At 41.5% G+C, this 21,489-nt stretch overlaps 2 protein-coding genes and 1 pseudogene across 6 annotated transcripts; all 3 read right to left on the bottom strand.

Annotated features, from left to right (window-relative positions):
* Window positions 1-2,809: 2,809 nt before the first annotated feature.
* On the bottom strand, window positions 2,810-9,482 carry LOC113030936 (serine/arginine-rich splicing factor 1-like; annotated as a pseudogene). The gene is made up of 5 exons (XR_013911938.1): window positions 9,432-9,482; window positions 7,531-7,625; window positions 3,788-3,963; window positions 3,525-3,697; window positions 2,810-3,240 (listed from the first exon to the last, which is right to left on the bottom strand). The product of XR_013911938.1 is annotated as a serine/arginine-rich splicing factor 1-like (transcript).
* srsf1b (serine and arginine rich splicing factor 1b) lies at window positions 9,182-13,553 on the bottom strand. Of its 4 annotated transcripts, XR_013911915.1 has the most exons (6): window positions 13,126-13,553; window positions 12,454-12,659; window positions 12,178-12,350; window positions 10,542-10,857; window positions 10,140-10,228; window positions 9,182-9,797 (listed from the first exon to the last, which is right to left on the bottom strand). XR_013911915.1 is itself a non-coding variant. In XM_080307550.1 (4 exons), the coding sequence occupies exons 1-4, from the start codon at window positions 13,314-13,316 to the stop codon at window positions 10,645-10,647; spliced, it is 783 nt and encodes a 260-aa protein (XP_080163676.1). In that variant the 5' UTR covers window positions 13,317-13,553; the 3' UTR covers window positions 9,182-10,644. The 4 variants fall into 4 exon arrangements, 1 of the variants encoding a protein (XP_080163676.1); XR_013911914.1 differs by having other exon boundaries at window positions 10,140-10,857; XR_013911916.1 differs by lacking the exon at window positions 9,182-9,797 and having other exon boundaries at window positions 10,075-10,228.
* A 322-nt stretch (window positions 13,554-13,875) lies between these two features.
* On the bottom strand, window positions 13,876-19,813 carry pigs (phosphatidylinositol glycan anchor biosynthesis, class S). The gene is made up of 12 exons (XM_026181674.2): window positions 19,657-19,813; window positions 18,300-18,439; window positions 18,092-18,203; window positions 17,918-18,007; window positions 17,718-17,809; window positions 17,267-17,507; window positions 17,047-17,189; window positions 16,848-16,962; window positions 16,599-16,744; window positions 16,406-16,506; window positions 16,116-16,326; window positions 13,876-14,394 (listed from the first exon to the last, which is right to left on the bottom strand). Exons 1-12 carry the CDS (start codon window positions 19,673-19,675, stop codon window positions 14,116-14,118), a joined length of 1,689 nt encoding a protein of 562 aa, XP_026037459.1. The 5' UTR covers window positions 19,676-19,813; the 3' UTR covers window positions 13,876-14,115.
* Window positions 19,814-21,489: the final 1,676 nt, after the last annotated feature.

Below are 21,489 nucleotides of genomic sequence, written 5' to 3' on the forward strand. Positions count from 1 at the left end.
GGCGTGGTTTTACTTGCGGACAGCACCCCGCATCTTATTTCCACCCAGAATGCAACGTTTCACCCGTTCCCTCCCCCAACTTGCCCCATTGATCCAGGTGATTGATGTGCAACCCCCCTCGGGCCCAAAATATGCACATTCATAACTAATAAAATAGTTATGAACAAGATTTTAGTTTTTTTCAAATCATATAACAAACACAGGTTCAAATTGTCCTGGTTTGCTTTTTCTCTTTTTTCTCCCTTTTCCACAGTCCTCAGTACCTCACAGTAACATTAAATTATACCCGTTATGATCATTTTCAACTTCATATGTTTTATTCTTGGGCTCCCATTGCATGACTCATAATCATCCTTATTTATTCATGCTGGTATGACTGTAATTTTATTTGGTGTCCATTTCTACCCTCTTTCAGAAAGGTAGTGTAGATAACCAAGACCCTAAACTGAGGCATTGCAAATGTGCCCAGAAGTTTACTTTCACTTATCACAAGCATAAACATCACAGTCCTTTTGTGTGTTAATGATTTCTTTGAACTGTTCTTTTTCCACAGTGTAGTGATTTTACAGCATACATCTTTAATGATTTTAAAGAAACAAGTTGGAATTATTTTGGATTCTCTATAATCCACAGAGAGTCAATTTTGTGCACACACTCACTTAAATCATTTAAGTTGTGCTGAAAGTTCTACAGTGTTTTTTTAACTTGATAAGACCTATTAACTTCTCATTGATTGTCACAATTGACTATAAATGGTAGTTTCTTTGCCAACACATAAAGTATTTATTTGACAGCAGTTGGTGGATTGACCAATGGGGAAGTCCAATGGGAAAGTCCAAGGAACTCTTCGGTGAAGATCTAAGGAAGAGGATTGTAGATCTACACAAGTTGAGAAGGTCTCTTGGAGTGATTTCTAAACAACTGCAGGCTCCAAGATCATGAGTTCAAAGTACATAAGTACAAGTCATTCAGATGTGTCACCACTTTCCCAGTGTCTGGAAGAAGACCCAAACTGTCACTGAAATTGGTTAGTACGTTCAAGGGAACCTCCAAGGCTCAAGCAGGCCATTAACTGGAACTGCTGGAACACCATGGTGACCCTGCAGGGTCACTGTCCACTGTCACCATTAACTGAGATGTCAAGCTTGACTGAAATTTCCAGCCATGAACAAACCAAATGCCTGGAGATCCTTCATACCCCGTGAACATACCCCACGGTATGACACGGTATGGCCAACCATAGTGATGGTAGCATCATGTTCTGGGGTTGTTTAGCTGCCACTGGTACTGGTACACTGCACAAAGTGGATGGAATCATAACGAAAGAGGGCTACCTCCAGATTCTTTAACTTCACCTCAAATTAAGAGCTAGATGTTTGGAACTTGGACCCAACTGGATGCTTCAACAAAAAAATGAACGCAAATACACGTGAAAACAGGCTAACATTAATTTTCTGGAATAGCCTTCCAAAGTCATGACCTCAACCTCAGTGAAAATTTGTGGGATATGCTTAAAAGCTGAGTCCATGCCAGAAACCAACCAACAGAAGAGCAGTCAAATATCAGGCCAGAAATATGTCAGAAACTTGTAGACGTACTGTGTAATCTGATAAATCTGCAGAAATTGTACAAAAAAGAAAAACAGGAAAACAGGAAACTGTAAACTGATTTTTTATTGAAGCTTTTCAATGTACTGGAGATTATATTTATCCTAATGAATATGCATCTTCTGCAGAAAAGCGCTGACCTAAGAGAAATGTGACATACATAAAGTCACATTCTCCTGTAACCTCCCAGTCTCCCCACCCTCCGTAAGTGTGTTCATGTTTAGCTTTACCACTCTCCTTATGTGCGTGGATCCATCCTGCACCTCCCAGCCCTCCTCCTGGATTACACCAAGCTTTGATCATGTTAATTTAAAAAAGAAAAATAATTCTCATCAGGAAGCCTTCCCGTGTGGAAAGAAATTTTCTTTCTGCTGTTTGAAGGCCAATTTAAAGTTTGAATATTTCTACAAAATGTTTCCACTTTGATGGGGTTATGTGGACAGGGTCAGGGGTGGGGATCCTCTCCCGGTAAATTGCTCCCATGCTCCTGCTCCATGTATCCATCCTGAAGCCTAATCCTAATCCGGCTCCGGAATGGGGAGACAATGAGCCCAGTCCAGACCTTCAGAATACCAGCAGAACCAAAGAGAAGGAGGCAAGTTAGAATCACACCTTCAGGAAAATGCTTAAAGAAATGTCAACAAATACAGCTACCAGGGACAGAACCATCACAGGACTTTATAATGTTTTAGAAAAATCTGCAGGGACTACTGAGAAGAATCACTGGACTTTAGGGGCTTGTCTAACCTTGCCGGTATGAACTTTAGAATGTGAGCATGCAACAAACAAAACCTTTACTACAACCACAAACATCTCATTACAGTAATCAGCTATGTTCAAGCATATATTTATGGCTAAAATGGACTAAAGCCTTATCTTATGCAGATTTCAGATATAGAGACCACAGCCATTGGTGCCATATCTGACTCCTCCTCCTCCTGCTTATCCTAATATGAACAGTCTCCTCTGTTCCCATCCTATCCTGCTCCTCTGAACTCTGAACAGAGAAACACGGGAAAGGGTCAAAATACAATTTTATAAGCAATGCTGGTAACAAATATATGTATATTAATATATATACATCCATAACAACCCCAGTATAAAAACCAAAACACAAAGCATACAATCCACACACAGGTTGGAACTGGAAGAGGAGGAGTACACACATAGGAAGGGACAAGTTTGCAGGAAAAAGGTTTAGATCATTGTGCGTGAAAAGGGTGAGAAAAGGATATAAGTAAAGGGGACATACATAAACCAGGAAAATTCAGCTGGTCTAAAGCAAAATAAATCCCGCAACAGAAATCTGGGGGAAAAGAAACACACAAGAGATGCAGGAAACAGTTAACACAGCAAATGGTCCATGGAGATCTGTTCTGTGAAGTCTGTCGTCTCCACTCTGAGACGAGCTGGTGGGATGAGCTGGTGGTTTATGTCATAGGAGGGGCGTCTAGGTGCGAGAGCGAGAGCGGGAGCGTCGGGGAGAGTAGTGAGGAGATCCTCTGCTGCGATGTGGGGAGTAGCTGCGTGACCCGCTGTTGCTCCGGCTTCGACTATGGCTACGAGAACGTGAGCAACCGTAGCTGGGGCTGCGAGGGCCGTCCATCTTTATGCGAATGTAGGGCGTCTCACCCTGAACATACAAACAGAAGAGCGGGAATGGCAAAAGAGCTGCTTGATTACATTAATTGTGGTTAAAAACATTTGGAAAAGATTGCTGCCCTCTTACAAAGAATCTCCACGAAAGAAATTAAAAATGGTCTTAACATTGTACACCATCTGATTAGTGTCATTAATGTAGAATTTCACCATTTTCCTCACTCTCCCTGCTCGAAATTTTGTATCAGGACTTACCTTGGAAAATTTAAATCCTAAAATTTACTCCCAGAGCTATTCATTGCAGCGACCCTAACCTACCTCATGGGAGCAAAACTTGGTGTTATCCAATTTACGGATGGCGTAGGTCATGTCTTCCTTGCGTACAAACTCCACCACGTCAGTGCCATCACGGTACACGTCAGCATAACATACATCACCTGCCTCCCGCATGTGATCCTTCAGGTCCTGCCAACTCCCGCTGGGGGGAAGGCCTGACGTGAAGAATAGGGATGTTATAGGAAATGTAACACATTAAGGTGGGGAGGTAATAAGATGCGAGGTGACAAGATGCACGCGCCTACCTGAGACTATAACCCTGTACTCGGAGCACCGTGACAGGGGACCATACCGTCCCCTTGGGGCTCCTAAAGCTCTGCCACCACCTCCCCTTCCACCTCCACTTCAAGGGAATTCAACACGCAGACGGTAGCCATCATAGTCGTAACCATCACGTCCATAAACAGCATCCTCTGCATCCCTGAAGAGTGATACTGACACTCACGCACTCCTCGGAACATGACAGAGGGTACCGACTTTTGACTTTTGGACTACTGAAGACTCAACATATCACTTTAATGTGTTAACGTAAAACTGAGCCAATCTAACAACAAGCATACAACTTTTTCTTAAGATTCAGAGAGGCAATTTGATGGTCTGTTTTCATTATCTCATTTGTAGTGCAGACGAATTAGAGTAGTCTTGTTGTCCAGTTTACCCTCAATGATAAAAAAAATGGTAAGGACAAAACAGTATGCAACCACAGACAGTATAAAATGTGTTGCCACCTACTGGCTTCTGAAGTCTGGGTTAAAAAGCTTGGAGGTGGGGATTTTTGCGCAGTCAAGCTGGTGCTTTGAAATAGGATGTGAGGAAAGAAGCTTCTCTTTGTGAAACCACATGCTTAAGTGGTTAGCCAATGAGCATTACCTTTGTGAAACTTAGTATGAGAAAGATTTAAAACCGTGACTCAATTTTTTAAATTCGGTATTACCCCAAATGAGTGACTGAACCCATAAACTCAGCAAAAAATTGCTTAGAAAGGTTAAGTAAGAAAGCCAGTTTCCCGTAGATTTACATAGGAACCCAAGTATTTTGAAACTGCAGTTATTGCCCCCTAGTTGGCAATCAAATAGAATGCAGATTTAATTGCTTTCACTTTTCAGACTTGCAAAGCACATCTGTGTTTTATATTAAACCCATAAATAACCGAAGGCATTAAAAATATTGCTTCACCCAAAATAAAATTGCAACATTGGTCTTAATTTACTTTTACAACATTATCTAAAATTGGCATAATTTTCTGAGGACACTTCTTACATGGAGAGACCAATACAGCTGTGTAAATAAATCACAGTGCACATTAATTAGACATGGGAAGTGTTTTTAGAGAAACGTCATTTCTTTATTAAAACACTCAGACCCCATCAGTCCCAGTGTCACTCTCCATGGTGCTGAAACAGCAAACTATGTTCTGTCTGTTCAATCATTTTTTAATTGAAACACACACTTTTACAGAAAAGCTGGAAATAGAGCTGACCGCCTACTTCCAGTGGTATGAAGGATTTCATTAAATACAAATGGGAAATATCAGGGGGACTTACAGGGACGTTTTCAATGAGGTTTCAAGATATCTTGCTCATCTTACTTCATAATTGCTTTATTTTACTTTTAATATAGTGTTTACTTAATTAAAAAAAATTATTTAACTGTTTTAGCTAAATTCTAGTTACAGATGTTTATTTTTCTACTGATAAGTTCAAAGAACAACTCTCCTGTAAATCATTTTGAAGATAAATAGTTTAATTTGGTCAAACTTTGTGAAGCAAGTGCCAGGGATACTACTTTAAAAGGCTTTGCAAGGTTTACTGTTCAAATTAATCTGTTTATTATAATCTATATAATAGGGTCTTTGTGCAGACCTTTGAAAACATCTCTGGATAATACAGGTGGGAGTAGACCTGTGTACCTGAGATGACCATATTACAAATATCTGGTCACTATGGCATAATACAGAGCCAATAAAATGAAAACATTTGAAACCCAGCAGTCTGTATCTGGAACCTGTGAAACTAGTTGGTTAAAATCTATGGAAACTCATTTCTGCCACTTTCTAACTCATATTTTGGAGAAATAATACCAGAAACTGAAAAAGAATAAGGACATTTTGAGGTATTAAGTTGGAGTTTTGACTTATGAATGGCATATGTCAAAACTCTTTGTTTCTTCCTCCTTAGTGGTAGAAATAAGATTTCATAAAAAACTGAGCTTATAATTTAAAACCAATATTATCTTATTAACACCAGGGGCAAATCTACAGGAGGGGGGGAGGGTTCAAATGTCCCCCTGGTGTAGAGCATTGCCCCTCAGCTTTTATATCCTTAAAATACTTGTAAAAACTAATTGCTTATTTATTTATTTATTGGGAGGGGGTTTTGTTGTCTCATTTATATCTAAAACTGTCTGTTTTCTTAGAAGAGATAATGATACAATATATAGTTTTAAAGTGTTTTTTGTGGATATTTTGTTGACTCCATACACATACATTGCCCCAAAAGTAATAAATACAAATAAAAAACAAAACATTTTTAAGCACAATTACCTACAATTGTCACCCAAATTAACAATGACAACCATTTCAATATACATGCTTATTCTGAAGTACAATTCTAAAGTGTGGGCATTAACATGAATCTCTTTGGCTTTAACCCTCTGATGCATGAATTATGAAAGCCTTGGTCAAGATTTTTTTCTTAAGTGCTTTTATTCTTCTCAGGACATGAAAAAAAATGTTCAACTCTTTTTTCCCCAAAAATATGTTTTTTTATAAAGTTATAAACTTGTCCACTCCAGTGGACTACATGCGCCTGAGCACTTAGCATGAAATACTGTGAATTTACTATAAAAATTAATTACCTTGTGTTCTATTGTAAATATACAAACACTTGTTTGCTTGTATCCTTTGAAAAACATCTCAGCAATTTTTTTGGAACTTTCAACTCATAAGGCCCCAATGTTTAGACGTAAATAACAAAACCAATCAACAGTCCTAGCTGTGAATCCTACACCTGAATATGGCAAACTATCTCCAACAAGAGCAACATTTTTGAGTCTACACAGTTCTATAACGATGCAGGACAGTATTACCAAGCCCTTAGTAGCATGCTGGAAGAAAACACAAACTGACATCTTAGTCTCTGCATCTCCAAACACTTCTGTGTTCATCACACCTAGGCTGTCCGTAGTTCCTATGTCTCTGTTCTGCTCTGGCAGCCACTCTCATCATCACTGGACTTATCACTGAACTCATCATCACTGCACTCATCAATGAAATCATCATCACTGGAGCTGGATGGAATTTCCTGGACTATTCTGTACGCTGCCTTATTCTTTGCTGCATTTGAAGTCTACAAAATATGATAAAATAATTATTATAGTAACTCAAACTACAGCTGATCTGCACAGAAATATACATTTTAAATGAGTAGCTTATAAATGTAACAATTATATGCTTACTTATAACCAAAACAGTCCCAAAAAACAGTGAGACAATTTATGACTTATGTTAAAAAAATATAGTGGGTAATGCATGATGTCCACTACAGTGGACACATGGTTAATCGTAGTTTTCTACATATTAGACATAACAATTTCTTATTCCAAACAGATAATATCCTTCCCTAGATGTTACTGCATATCATCATATTTTTTTTACCTGTTGGGCTCTTTTAGCATAGAAGGATTGACAGGATATGCCAGCAGTGGTCGGCAGGGGTGACAGTTTGCCTGCCATCTTTGATTCAGAGGAAATTTACTTGCAGTTGCACTAACTGAACACTGAATTGACCTCAATGGAGCATGGCAGCAGAGAGCACTCTAGAGGCTAATATGCAGTTCCACCATAGAAACCAATGCATTAAAGAGATATGTACGTTTTAGTAGCTGTCCACTCCAGTGACCACTATGCATCAGAGGGTTAAAATCACCTTTAAAGTCTGTCCTAATATTTCGGTGTAAACATGAGTTAAAATGTGGCACTGCAGCCCACCTCGGGTCCTCAAATTCTACGAAGGCAAACGGCGGACCTCCTCTCCGGTTTTTCAGGTCAATATCGCGAATGATTCCGTATTTATAAAACACGTCCTAGCGTGCTAGCGCTAGCAGCGAGCTAGGGTGACAGTTAAACGTCTGCGGCCCGAACAAGCAGTTAGGGGGGAAATAGATAAAGACACAGCTTTTATCTGTAAAAACAAAATATGTGCTCACAGTTTGACTGGACTGGTGACATGAGTGCCAATACTGAGGAAGACCATCATGACACTACTGAATGGAGACCAGGGACAGCGTACGTCACACGCACACGTAATAAAGCGGCAGACCGCTTCTACAAGTGCGAGACAAAACGTGATCTTAGATAAGAGAGCGAGAGACAAAATAGTTCTAGTATTTATACAAGTCGTGTTTCAGCACCCACTAGATTTTCAGCCATCACAGTTTAAACGTGCTGGCACAGACACAATCAAATACTTGCATTTTTTTTCTTTTAAAGAAATGCCTTTATTTAAATAGGTATGTGATGATGAGACAAGAAAGCAGGAAAGACTGAAGCTGAATACGAACCCAGTTGCTATAAATGACCCTGAGGCTCAACTACTTAAGTAAACCAACACCTGAGGAAGTTATTGAATAATAATGAATATCGTTAACCCCACTCTCAGACCTGGACAAACGGGAAGAGTTCTGTCAGGAAAGCCATTTGGCATAAAATCTGTCCAAGACCAGATTGCCAACAACTGCCTCCAGAGCTGTTGCACAATAATGTGCCTGAAGATGACAGAAGAGTGGGGGAAGATGTTAATCTTTTCTTCTCTCACTGCTTCCTAACACTAACAAGAGACAGCACAAGCAAAGAAGACAGAAGGCAAAGATGGAGGTGGCAAAGTTGAAGTTAAGAATGTCATTGAAAATTACCAGAATGGACAAAATTAGAAAGTAGTAGATCAGAGGGACAGCTTAATTTGAAGACAAAGTTAGGGAGACAAGGCAGAGATGGTTTGGACATGTGCAGAGGATGCATAGTGGGACGATTGTAGTTCAGGGGGTTGAGAAGCTTATCTGTAACCGGAAGGTTGCCAGTTCGATCCCCAGCTCTCTGTCCTGGTTGTTGTATCCTTGGGCAAGACACTTTACCCTACCACCTACTGGTATTGGCCAGAGGGGCCGAGGGCACGATATGGCAACCTCGCCATTCAGTGACTGAATTGTGAAGCGCTTTGGGTGCCTAGAAAAGCGCTATATAAATGCAATCCATTATTATACTAGACAAATGAAGATGGAGTTGCCAGGCAGGAGTAAAAGAAGACCTCAGAGAAGATTCATGGATGTAGTGTAGGATATACAGAGGACTGATGTCATAGAGGACAGGGTGAGATGGAGGCAGATGATCCATTGTGGAGACGTCAAAGTGGACCAGGCAAGAGGAAGAAGAATGAGGCAAATCTGGCTTCATCATAAGAGACAAAGAAGTGTAGAGTGCGGGACTGAAAGATCTGAAAGAGGTAGCACCTTGGCAAACAGTGCTCCTGCTAAGCTATGAGATTTTTAAGACAATGAAATTAACAGCAGCCACCTAGAGGAATATGTTCAAATATTCTGTACACACCATTTTTAATGCAGTGAAAGAAAAAAGTCAGTTCATCTAATGTTGTAGAACGTTTTATTAAAAGAGAATAAAGCTTTGAGATAATCGAGATCATGTGTAAGAAAACCAGAAGTCAGCCACCGCTAGAAAAAAAAAAAAAACTGGACCAAAAAGAAAAACAAAAGAAAAGAAAAAAAAGATACAAACCACATTAAAGTTACGATCCCTTGTCTCCTCCCAGACTTCCCTCTTCACCCCTCCCTCCCTCCTCCACTGGTAACGGTTTTCCACTATTTACCACTCCTTACGCGTGTGGATCCATCCTGCACCTCCCAGCCCTCCTCCTGGATTTGATCCATGCTTTTCTCTTCTTTTTAATTATTTAAAAAATAAAAATAAACGGTGCGGCACTGTGTAGCCAGTAAGTCTGTCTGTGAGGTCCCACACAAAAAGGGAAATTTTGGAAAATTCGAAAGCCAATTTTCTCTGAATATCGCACTACAATGGTTCCGGTTTGATGGGTTTATGTGGACAGGGCCAGGGGGTCGGGATCTTCTCCCGGTAAAAACGCTCCTATGATCCTGCTCCATGTATCCATCCTGAAGCCTAATCCTAAACTGATCCTGAATCCTGATCCAGCTCCGGAATGGTGAGACAATGAGCCCAGTCCAAACCTTCAGAATACCAGCAGAACCAAAGAGAAGGAGGCGAGTTAGAATCACACCTTCAGGAAAATGCTTGAAGTAATGTAAATAAATGCAGCTACCAGGGAGTTTACTTTGAGAAAAAGGAGAAAACCATCTATAATCAAGCCCAAAATACAAAGATTTACTTTGTATGATAAAGGATGATAAAAAGCACCAAACCCCCCCCCCAAAAAAAAACCAACAAAAAAAAAAAAAACTTAACTACTGAAAACATTCAAACTGGGCCCTATTGTCAGATTTATGCTTTTTGAAAAAAGAAAAAATGAACAGCCTTATAATTTCACAGTTGACAAGGCACAGCCATCATACCATTGGTGCCACATTTGACTCCTCCTCCTCCTGTTTATCCTAATATGAACTGTTTCCTCTGTTCCCATCCTATCCTGTTCCTCTGAACTCTGAACAGAGAAACACAAGAAGGTCAAAAAGACAGCAGTATTTCGCCTGAAGGAAGTAAAAAAAAAAAAAAAAAAAAAAAAGAATCTTTGCAAATGAAGCAAAAAACATTCAACACTCAACCAGGACAATCAGGAGAAGAGAGGTACAGAGATGAATTAGAGATGACACAGCAGAAGCAGAACACGTTTTGAGAGAAGAGAAGAAATAATGGAGCAAAACTCGGTCATGTGCACGCTCAACTGGTCTGCAAAAATTAGAATGGAAAATAAAACTGCAGGTGGGTTGGTGTCGGTTAGGGAAGGAAGCACACACCATGACAGCATACATAGGTGACACACGAGATGATCCTTGATGAATACACAGGATTCGTTGAGTAATGTGAAGATTTCCACTCTGGCTCTTAGGTCAGGCTTGCCTAGGTGCGAGAGCGGGAGCGAGAGCGGGAATGGGACCGGGAGCGGGAGCGAGAGCGGCGGGGAGAATATCGGGGAGATCCTCTGTTGCGGCGTGGGGAGTAGCTGCGTGATCCACTCTTGCTCCTGCTTCGACTGCGGCTACGAGAGCGAGAGCGACCGTAGCTGGGGCTCCGAGGGCCGTCCATCTTCACACGGATATAAGCCGTCTCACCCTGAACACAAACATGAGCACACATCACCGACCATTCCTTTTCCTGTTATATGAAACCCACATACAGAAATAGCTAACCACATTTTTTCCTGGTTGATGTATTAGTCATAAATAAACAGACATACTGCTGCACAACAACCCCAATCCACACATCAGAATTTTAAATTGCATTCATAATCAGCCAATTCATCATTCAGTAAGATCGTTTCTGTTAATATAAAACAGATAAGCCAATTATTGATTCTTATCACCAGGAAATCTTTACAGTTGAGCATTTTGCTTTACTTACTGCAAATTAACTGTCACATTCCTTACAATGTTTAAGTAAGCTTTTCAATGTCTGTGTTGGCACTCAGTCATCTGGGTAATGGTAGTCTTAACAGCTTTAAGAGATTGGAGATAAAGGAGGAAGAAAAAAAAAAGGCATCAAGACTTCTTTAGGTTTGCAAAGACGTTTCACTTTGCAGCCAACAGGCTCCTTCAGTTCTAAGTGATCCTGAAGGTCTCCTACCCATCTGTGGTAGCAATAAGGAGCAAGAAAAAGCATCAGTGCCAACTGATTCACAAGGTTGGAACGATGATTGGCCAGAATTTGGAGGACGCTCAAATTGCTCTCCATCTTGGACAATCCATCTCACCCACTCCACAATTCTGAGGTAAAAGAGTTAGTTCTCCCTCAGGCCGACATTCCTGACATTTTCTGTGAAACTGTAACTAACTGTCTTTCTGTAACAGGCTAATTTTTATTCTTTATCCTGCCGCTGTAACAAAACAATTTCCCTTGTGAGATCAATAAATGATATAAAACAAATGGTGGAGAGTCCCGGGTAATTAAAGTGTAGCAGCATTTGTTCCCTTTGGCAGCGGCTCCAAGTATCATTGACCCATTACTGATCATGTGAGTCAGCACATGAGCCAAGGTGGGTTAATGCTACATTTTGTTGTCAAGGTATGCTGCCTATGAATTATTTAGTTCCTGGGTCTGGTCTGACTTTACAAGTGGCACATCCAAGTTCAGGGGGTGTTCCAGATTAAATTTCTGACTGGAAAACAGAAATTCTGACTTATTCAGGAACACACCATAAATATCTGTAACTATTTGTTTTCCGTTTGATTAAAAAGGTGAAACCTCTTTGCAAGCCTAAAGAAGTCCAGTTGTCACCTTTTTTTCGTCTTCTTAAGACTAAGCTTTTCAAGTTAGTCCTTATTAACTCATTCACTGCCAATTAAACCCATTGACTCATTCACTGCCATTGACGGCTATAGACGTCAATGGCAGTGAATGAGTTAAGAGAGTCTGACAATGTGAGGATTTACATACCTCATGGGAGCGAAACTTTGTGTTGTCCAGTTTACGGACGGCGTAGGTCATGTCTTCTTTGCGTACAAACTCCACCACACCAGTGCCATCACGGAACACATCAGCATAACATACATCACCTGCTTCCCGCATGTGATCCTTCAGGTCCTGCCAGCTCCCGCTGGGGGGAAGGCCTAACAAGTAAATAACAACAAAAGTTTTGTAAGCTTTACACATACAACTACACACTTTTAAACTAGAGACCACAACCTTCAGATAGAAAAATACACCACTCACCTGAGACAACCACCCTGTTCTCCGAGCGTCGGGATGGGGGACCATACCTTCCCCTTGGGGGTCCCATTCCCCCTCCTCCTCCTCCCCCTCCTCCAGCACCACCACCACCACCACCACCTCCTCTTCCACTTCTAGGGAACTCCACACGCAGACGGTAGCCATCGTAGTCATATCCATCACGCCCATAAACAGCATCTTCAGCATCCCTGTGAAATCGAACAGTGAAATGAATAATCTAATACCAATAATGCAAACAAACATGCAGTTTTACTCGCATCTCAGTCTTTGTCATAGACCATTTAAAAATGGGGAGGAAATTAGCCTCTTATAGTGGACTTATAGATGATAGATAGTTTGTTAAATCGTTTAATTGGTATCTTGATCATTACCCATCAGCTAAAAAGTGGTTTGGTAGTAGCCCATTTGCAAGCACATTCACAGGTACTTAACGGGGTAAACCGCCAATTAACGTGGCCTCCTGCAGGCCTCAACAACACACATTTCACGACAATCCAAAAAGAGCTCCAATTACTCGACTCAAACCTTCTCCTAAACCAAATTCTTGCTACAGGTTATATCCCGTCAACTCGCACGTTGTGTCCCCTTATTTGGGTGTAGCTGGCTAACTGTGGAGATAACAGGCAGACGTGGCGGCGGGACAATGCGGCTCACCTCGGGTCGTCGAACTGCACGAAAGCAAACGGTGGTCCTCCTCTTCGGTTCTTCAGATCTATATCACGAATACTTCCGTACTTGTAAAATAAGTCTTCCACGTCTTTTGAACGTATGTCGGGAGGGAGATTTCCCACATATATCCGACAGTCGTTACTCCCCGCGGGTCCTCGAATAAGACCGCCAGACATGATGGCGCAACGCGAGGGAAGTTAGCAAGCCGGCTAATAGATCAACTTTTGGTAAAAAAATGACTAGAGTGGCGCCTAGATAGTAAGCGGCATGTACGAACTACGCGTTAGAGATTCGGTTTAAGCTACACCTTAATAAAAATTGAAACACTTCGAAGCGGAATTCAAACAGCGAGATAAGCAAGGGCTAAAAGTTGCAAGCAGAAGCTACCGATAACGGATTCTTCTTCACAGGGTACGTCTAGCTTTAAAAGGCGTATACCGCCACCTATCGGAGAGTGGGGTTACAGTTTAAAGCGTAACCCGTAACCTGAGCAGCCACAGCTGTTCAGATGGTAGGGTTATCTACCAGTCTGAAGCTCAGTGGATTGATCTATAAATCCTCGAGGAAGATCCTAAACCCAATTGATTAGAGTGTGAGTGAACGTGTTAATGTTAGAAGGCGTTTAGGTATAAATACCGAGTGTATGAACAACTGTATAATTGGTAAATGTGCTCTGATTGCTCAGGCGCCCAGCCCATTGTACCAGCCCATTAGGTATTGTGCAACAACAAAAGATGGAACTTTAGTTTTTATTTCTTAATAACATGAGAAATAAAATAAATAAACTGAAGCTTTCAGCCATGCAGTGTCAAACAGTCGCTGCAATCACTCAGTACATCAGGCATAAATCCTTGTACAAAACAATAGGAGTTGTAAACCCCAAACCACAATGGTTCACATGAGCCTTTTCAGGCCACTAACGAAATGGTTTGTTCATACAGTTTCTTTGTTCTTCTTCTCCTGCTTGAGTGCCTCTTATTCCTTTTTGGCTTGCTTTTCTCTGCGTCTCTGCCTGGCCTCCGACACTATTTTCAGCATTGAGAGCAGAATAGGCACGCACATGGGCAAGAAGAGTGGTATGTAGATAGCAAACTTCTGATCGTCTGGAAAGTAGAGCAGGTGAAGGAGCGAAGGGTCGAAGAATGCTTTCTCCGAAGCCAAGATGGCCTCTTTGCTGTACTGCAGAGCAAAGCCGAGGTTTCCGACCTCCAGCTCAGCCATGGCCAGCTGCAGGGACGTGACAGCACTGGACACCTGCATATTAGCAAATTAGATCACAGGTTATGTATTATTATTGTTATTATTATGAAATTAGAGGAGACTACCTAATTGTTAGCCGTAAGATACCACTCTGATACCGAGACTGAAATGGCCTTTTGTTTTATTTGGGTTCATTCGGTTTGTCTTTGTGTTCATATATGCAGTCTTCGTGTGATATGAAAGTGTTATTTTTTGGTTTTCCATAGGGCGATTTTTTTGTGTATCTTTTCTTTAAAAAAAAAAAGAGGCATTGACAAAATTTAGAGTCAGAATTTCTAGGTGTGCACCCAAGTGGCAAAAAGCTTCTAATTTTGTGGCTTCAGGTCCTCATCTTTGGTTTTTGCATATGATGTGGTTCATCAGGTGGTCGCCTCCAGTTCACTTTGGAGCAGTTCACAGCTGCATGTGATGCAGCAAGAATGAGAACTAGCACTTCTATGTCTGAGACCACAGATCTATGCCAGGTGGAGTGCCCAGTCAGGGTTAAGCTCAAGTTGCTGCCCCAAATGGGGGATTTTTCAGTATATCGGGCTCTTGTTGAGTGAGATGCAGACAGAGGCAGACAGAGGGACAGGTCTGCAACTTTGTCCACTAGCTTCTCGGTACTAACTCAAAAGAATGAGAGCATGGATATAAGCAATATAAATGAGCTTTCTCCGAATGTTGGCTGACCTCTCCCTAGAGACAGGCAAGGGTTTCAGTCATCTAGGAGGGGCTCAGAGTAGAGGAGCTGCTCCTCCACATTGCAAAGAGCCAGCCAAGGTGGCTCAGCCATCTGACTAGGATCCCTCCTGGGCATGTCCTGTTCCTGGCCTGTCCTTCTGGGAGGATGCACCAGGGCAAACCCAAGACATGCTGTAGAGATTACATTTCTTGGATGGCCGAGAGACCGAGGGTATGCCTCTGTGTTCCCCGGGCTGCTGCAATGGCGATCTGGACACGGATAAGTGGCAGAAGATGCATGAATGGGTTTTATTATTCTATTAGTTTAGGGAGAGAGGTTCTGGGTCCCACAGCCTCCTGTGTGGCTGGCCTGGACTCCTTCCATGTTTATCTTACCGTCTTCCAGGCCTCCAGACCTTCATTCTGTTTAAATAAAATAAGTATTGCTGACAAATTCAAACTCTGGTGTGGCATCCTCTTTATATGTTGCAGTCACTGAGATTAATTGAGCTTTTTGGGGTTTTTTTTACTTTTTGAGCTGGCTGTGACAACAGAAATAGTTTCTGATTTTGTTTTTTATGTTTCTAATTTCAGCTTATGTAGTGAGATTGCTGATGTTGTTCCTGACTTCCCCCAGCTAGGATCTGATTGTACTACATTAAACAGATGCTCTTCTGGCCAATCTTTGTTACCTGCCAGTGCAAATGAACCAGAAGCCCCTCAGAGTAGAAGCTTACTAACTAACTTTAGTTTGCGTCCTCACTACTATGTCGCTAGTACAATAATACAATTATTAAAAGAAGGATGAATTTTGGATTTTTGTCTTCAGGTGATGAGCAGGAAGTAGCTTGTTTATTGTTGATTAACTGACAATAACAAAGTATTTAACAACAAAATAAAGTCACATATGACAGTTTTAAATTTAAACTGAGAAACCAAAACAATGACATAAATCTCCAGAATCAAAGTTAAGATGTGTTAAGAAATCTACACACATGCACAATTTTGCTACATGGAGCAAACGCATAACTACTAAAACACCTTCACCTTACCTGCTGTGCAATGTTGTCATTGATAACAATGTTGCCTATCTGGTCCAGCAACTGCGCCAGAGAGGTGATGGTGGTGGTTGCTGTTGCAATGTTTTCCACACTACGACTCCACATGAGGCGATCCAGCTCCCAGTCAGCTAGTCCTGTGCTACCACACGGTGCCACGAGGAAGCCAGGTGGGGGGCTTAATGACTGCACGCCCAGCAACAACCTGACAGGACACGGCACATGAAGGTTACTTTGTGTCGAGAGGAAAGAAAACGACTGCCGCACTGCGGGTTAACACTTACCGAAGCTGGGCGAGGAAGACTCCCATCACTTTAGCCATGTTAATGTTGACGTGAACAGGGAACTCCGTCTCCGACCCATAGAAACCATTCACGTTATAAACCTGCAAAAACATGGATAAATATAGGTTACAATACCCAACATAACAAAATAAACATGCAGCTCTCCCTCAGCGTTGCTCTTCGTTCTTCTTACCATGATTCCACCCCACCGTGGAGAGTGAAACGCATTGGAAGGGACTTCCTGTTTCCTGTGATCGTGGATGTAAAGGGGTGAATGACGAATATCCGGGACATACAGCAGAAAATTTAACACAGGGTTAGAAGATGCCGCATTAGAGCCTGGAAGTCAAACGCAAAAAAAAAAAAAAAGAATTAAAACATATTGTATTTAAATACAGCAGAAAAAGCTAAACCATGATCATTTAAAAAAGCAGACTTTTACCAAGTCTAGCCTCCACCGGGTTGATGACATGTGCAAGGCTGTCAGCATTGAGCGTGTAAGCCTCGAAGCTGCTGTCAAAGCGTGGGGTCACTCCGAGCATGGTGTAGTACAAGGTCTATAAAAAAGGAAAGGTAAACCTTAACTTCCAATAATTGAGCATCTTTTCTTTGTCATAATAGGGACTGTGCATTAACAGCACCTGAGAGTCCATGCTAAAGTTAGCCAGAGGGGACAGTTTTGTAAGCAAAGGCTGGATGTATGTCTGCACGGCACCCTCAATGTCCCAGTGCAGCTGGTGTGACTTTGGATCAGGGTTTAGCAGACTGAATGTGATCTCATAACCTGACAGGAAGATAAGAACAATCAAAGAAAAGACACAAACGTGTTCTCAGAGTTAAACCTGGAGCCAAATTACCAACCTGGGCTAGATTTGAAGGCTCTCATGCTGTCAGCAATGCTCTCTTTGTTGCCAGGTCTAAAACGGACTCTGTCGCTGAGTGCAACAGTGATGTCAGTGTGGCTAAAAGACATCACTTGGAGCACCTGCTTGATCTGGGGCTCCAACTGAGCCAGCAATTGCTCTAGTGTCTTGCCCACTCTCATCTGGGCGCTGATACGCACCAGGGCTGTCCTTCGCTGACCGATATACACATTCACATCCTGAAAGGCATGAAGGTGCAATGCATACTTTATTATCTTTGTCTTACCTGGAATATAACAAATAATTAATTGTGTTTCAAGCTCTGCAGAAGGTACTCTATTTACAATCTGTGACAGTAAATTATATTTTCTTCATTATCCTTTTTTCTAATAGTAATTAGCATGGAGTGATCACACTCATGAAATACAATAAAAAAGCTTCAGTTTTACCTCAGGCAGCAAAGAAGAGGACTCCGGGATCACATACACAACTAAAGAACCGCACGGACTCTCACTGAGCATGTGCAGAGACAGATCTGCTTCTAAAGCAGAAAAATTATCGTGATTATCAGCTGTGCTTTCTTTGAGAAAAAATGTCAAATGTCAACATCTGAAGTACCACAAGTTGGATTTGACAGGCTGCTGCTCACCTGCAGCAGTCGGCTTTTTCAGGGCATCTTCCTCCATGATTGTAGCTGTGCGGTACTTTGTTTCATACCTGTACCTCAATGTTGTGTCCTCTGGAAAGAAAGTTTGAGAGTCAAACGACCTTGCAGGCTTCATATTCTGTGACCGCAGAATCATAAACTGCATGAGCAAATCACCATCCACTGTATGTTCCTCATCCTGCGTCTGTGTCAACGGGACCTTTTTCTGCTGTTCTGGCGTGACGGTGCCGCGTGCAAACACAACCTCGACATCAGCGCTCAAGTGCAGCTGCAAAATAAGAAATAACGTAGAGATAAGAATGTATTACACAAGGAAGATCAATCAACTACAAGGCATGAGAGATAAATGGAAACACTAAAAAACCTGCAGTTTAGCCAGATCTTTGATCTGACTGACAGGTAACCAGGCACGGTATGTCTCAGTTGTTCGCCACCACAAAGGGACTCCCACAATGATGACAACGGCTGCTATGGATAGAGCAGCAAGCTGACCTCGTCGACGCTCTGGGAGACAAACACACAGTATTGTTGTTTGAAAGATTTTCACTGATGATAAATCTGCTAATTATCTATCAATTAAAAATGGAGTACAGTAGAAATTAAAGTATACATTTGAAATACACCCATTTTAAATTAAATAACAGCTTAGTTAAAATAAACACTGTTTCACATTAAAATGACTAACTGTAACAATCGATCTATTACCAAAATAACTGCAGTAAAACTTCATTTAAACAGATAACTGACCAATTATTTCAGCTCTAAATGCCGACATTCAAACCTAACTTGGGATTCAGGCTAAAACAAAATCAGATCATTTATATAAGCACCAGCAAACATAATCAGAGTTTACCATGGTGTTTAAACTAAAAATACTCAATTGTTAAAAAATGAAATAGTTTTGGGGTTGTTTTTTTTTTTTGCTTCTGGAAATCATTGAACAATATGTTAAATATAATATTTTAAAATAGGTTACACGCACTCACTGGCCACTTTTTTAGTCACAATTTGACATCAACAGCATAAAGGTAGGGATCCACCTTGTCTTGTATCAACAGTACAGGCATCTGGTGGTGTAACTGGTGTGGGGGATATGCTCTTGGCCCCTTAGCACCAACTGAGCCTCGTTTAAATACCATACTTGAGTTTTCTTGCTGACCATGTCCACTCCTTTGTGACTACAGTGTGGGATCGAACTCAGTAGTCTCACGGTGTGCCTACTAAAATATCCGGTGACTGTATATTATGACAGAGGATTTTATCCCAATCCTTGACCCCTACGTACCCTCGATATGTCCAGACTGGTGACCACTGACTGAGTAAGACATTTGTGTCTATCATGCTGCATCAACTACAGTGTCTTACATGGTTGTAAACGAGGCTCAGTGTAAACATTAGGCATATTACTGCCCTTTGTGGAAGCTTTACTATCGTAAGTATTCCTTTAATTAAAAATATATATTTAAAAACACAAAACAAAAACAAATCATGTAGTAAACAGCAGGTGTTCTTGCAATGGTAGGGCATCACCCCTGCAACTGGGGCTAGCTAGCCATTAGCTTCAAAGGGTCATAACATGGAGAAAACGGCTCCTGTTAGTCCGCTATGGTTGCACTCTGTACAAAGGTTCATGTTTAATAAATCTAACGTAAACCAATGAAAATGAAACACTTAATAAGAATTAAATCATTTACACTCATTTCAGTTACGAATCTACTCACCCACTTCCGTGATAGCCATTTCTTCCAATGAACTGGGAGGGAGCACTCGTGGATGCCAAGCAGCCAGCAGCACCGATCACATGACCAATTTTTAAACGTATCTAAGCGGTTCTTCGCGTGAGGACGAAAACAGAACCGTGGTTCATACAGATAGCTTACATTAAATTAAATAGGATCAAATATTTGCATAGACATCTGTCTGCCCGTATAGTTCTAAAAAGGTGTTAGGGCTGTACGTTGTTGTGCAAAGGATTGCAGGAGTGAAAATGACCGTCGGCGCAACCTGTAAAAGAATTAAACGCACAAACACACTGTGATAAATGTGGGTATTCAGCGCCATCTGTGGTAGCTTTAATTACGACAGGCTCAATTCATCTTTGTGAATGCATAAATTCCTTGAGCAACCAACAAAAGTGAGTATGCTTAGTGTTATTTACACAATTAACACATATGATCCTTAGTCTGCTGCCCCAGCAGCATGCCCGCAACATGTGGAAAAACAAGTCCACCACAGCCCTGTACTCTATCTCATCACTCTCGCTATTGCATCCAACCACCACAGACTCATTATAAAACTGATGAAGATACCAGGTCTCTGTGCAGTGGCTGAAGTCCGTGGTGTAGAGGGTGAATAGAAAAAGGGAGAGGACAGTTCCTTGTGGTGCCCTGGTGTTGATGACCACTTGTCAGACACCGAAGATGCACATATTGTGGTCGTTCTGTCAGGTAAGGACACTAGAGGGACATCCACCTGCATCACTGCCATCTTCCTCAAGCTGTCCAGTAAAACCCAAATCTGATCTGATAACCCTGGGATGATATATGGAAGTTAGCCAGGGTGCTCAAGGACACCCAGAATAGGCAATACGGGAGGAAACAGCTGCTCTCTCAGTTATGTATTTACCCTGCTCTGATTTGTCCAGCTGGTCCTGGTGTTAAACAGGTGACCTCATTACTTTTAGGTCAGCTTTGTTAAATTTGGGTGATTTGTGTGGTGACCCTTGGACTCTACTGGACACCACAGATACCCTTTCATAAAGTGCATATTTCATCTAAATAATTTTAAGAAACTGGTAGCATCAGTAATGCTAGTGAAAATGGTGATACACAGCTTGGACCCAACATAAGGTACACTTTAGACCTCATGTTAGCACACGACTGAATGCTCTGTCCTGCCTCTCCATGACGGCCTTATTGACATCAGGAGATGGATGGTGATAAATCACTTGAATTTTAATGAGAACAAGATAGAAGTCACGTTGTTTAGATTCAGCGGCACCAGCAGCAGCCCCTGTATTGACCTTTCCTCATTGGCCCCAAATGAGAAATCCATTATCACTAATTTAGGAGTGAAAATGGATCCTTCTCTAAAGCTCAAAGCTTATGTGAACACTGTAGCAAAAGCCTGCTTTTTCCAGTTGAGATGACTGCCAAAGGTCAAGCCACTCTAGTCCAACCTTGAAACATTAATACTTCTGTTTTAAAACCTCTTGTGTCAATTACTGCAATGCACTTTTCATTGGAATTGGCCAGGCCAGTTGGTCACCTACAGCGCCGCTCGATTTTTTTCTGGTGCAAGGATGCAAGAGCACATCACTCCAATTTTAGCTTCCAGTTAGTTTACGAATCCATTTTAAAAATCCTTTTATTTGTCTTTAAGTCTCTTAATGATTCTACATAATTTTATCTGTCTGAGCTATTGCACTCTTATGTCCCACCTCGTTCTCAGGTCAGCAGACCAGAGACTTTTGCTGGTTCCAAAGACACAACATAAACTCAGAGGTGACGGGGCTTTCGAAGTTGCAGCTGCAAAATTGTGGAGCGATTTTCTAT

The sequence above is a fragment of the Astatotilapia calliptera genome, chromosome 10 (assembly GCF_964374335.1).
Source record: "Astatotilapia calliptera chromosome 10, fAstCal68.1, whole genome shotgun sequence".
In the NCBI taxonomy this organism is placed as follows: domain Eukaryota; kingdom Metazoa; phylum Chordata; class Actinopteri; order Cichliformes; family Cichlidae; genus Astatotilapia; species Astatotilapia calliptera.

Bases quoted from the DNA above. Each gene is read 5' to 3' on its own strand.
- srsf1b (XM_080307550.1), bottom strand. From the start codon at position 13,316: ATGTCTGGCGGTCTTATTCGAGGACCCGCGGGGAGTAACGACTGTCGG. The intron at 12,660-13,125 runs GTGAGCCGCATT...TCGATTTCACAG, and splicing joins GTGCAGTTCGACGACCCGAG to GGATGCTGAAGATGCTGTTT. The intron at 12,351-12,453 runs GTGAGTGGTGTA...TTTACTTGTTAG, and splicing joins GAACAGGGTGGTTGTCTCAG to GCCTTCCCCCCAGCGGGAGC.
- pigs (XM_026181674.2), bottom strand. The intron at 18,204-18,299 runs GTTTTTTAGTGT...CTTATTTTGCAG, and splicing joins AAGATCTGGCTAAACTGCAG to CTGCACTTGAGCGCTGATGT. The intron at 17,810-17,917 runs GTGAGCAGCAGC...TTTCTGCTTTAG, and splicing joins GAAAAAGCCGACTGCTGCAG to AAGCAGATCTGTCTCTGCAC.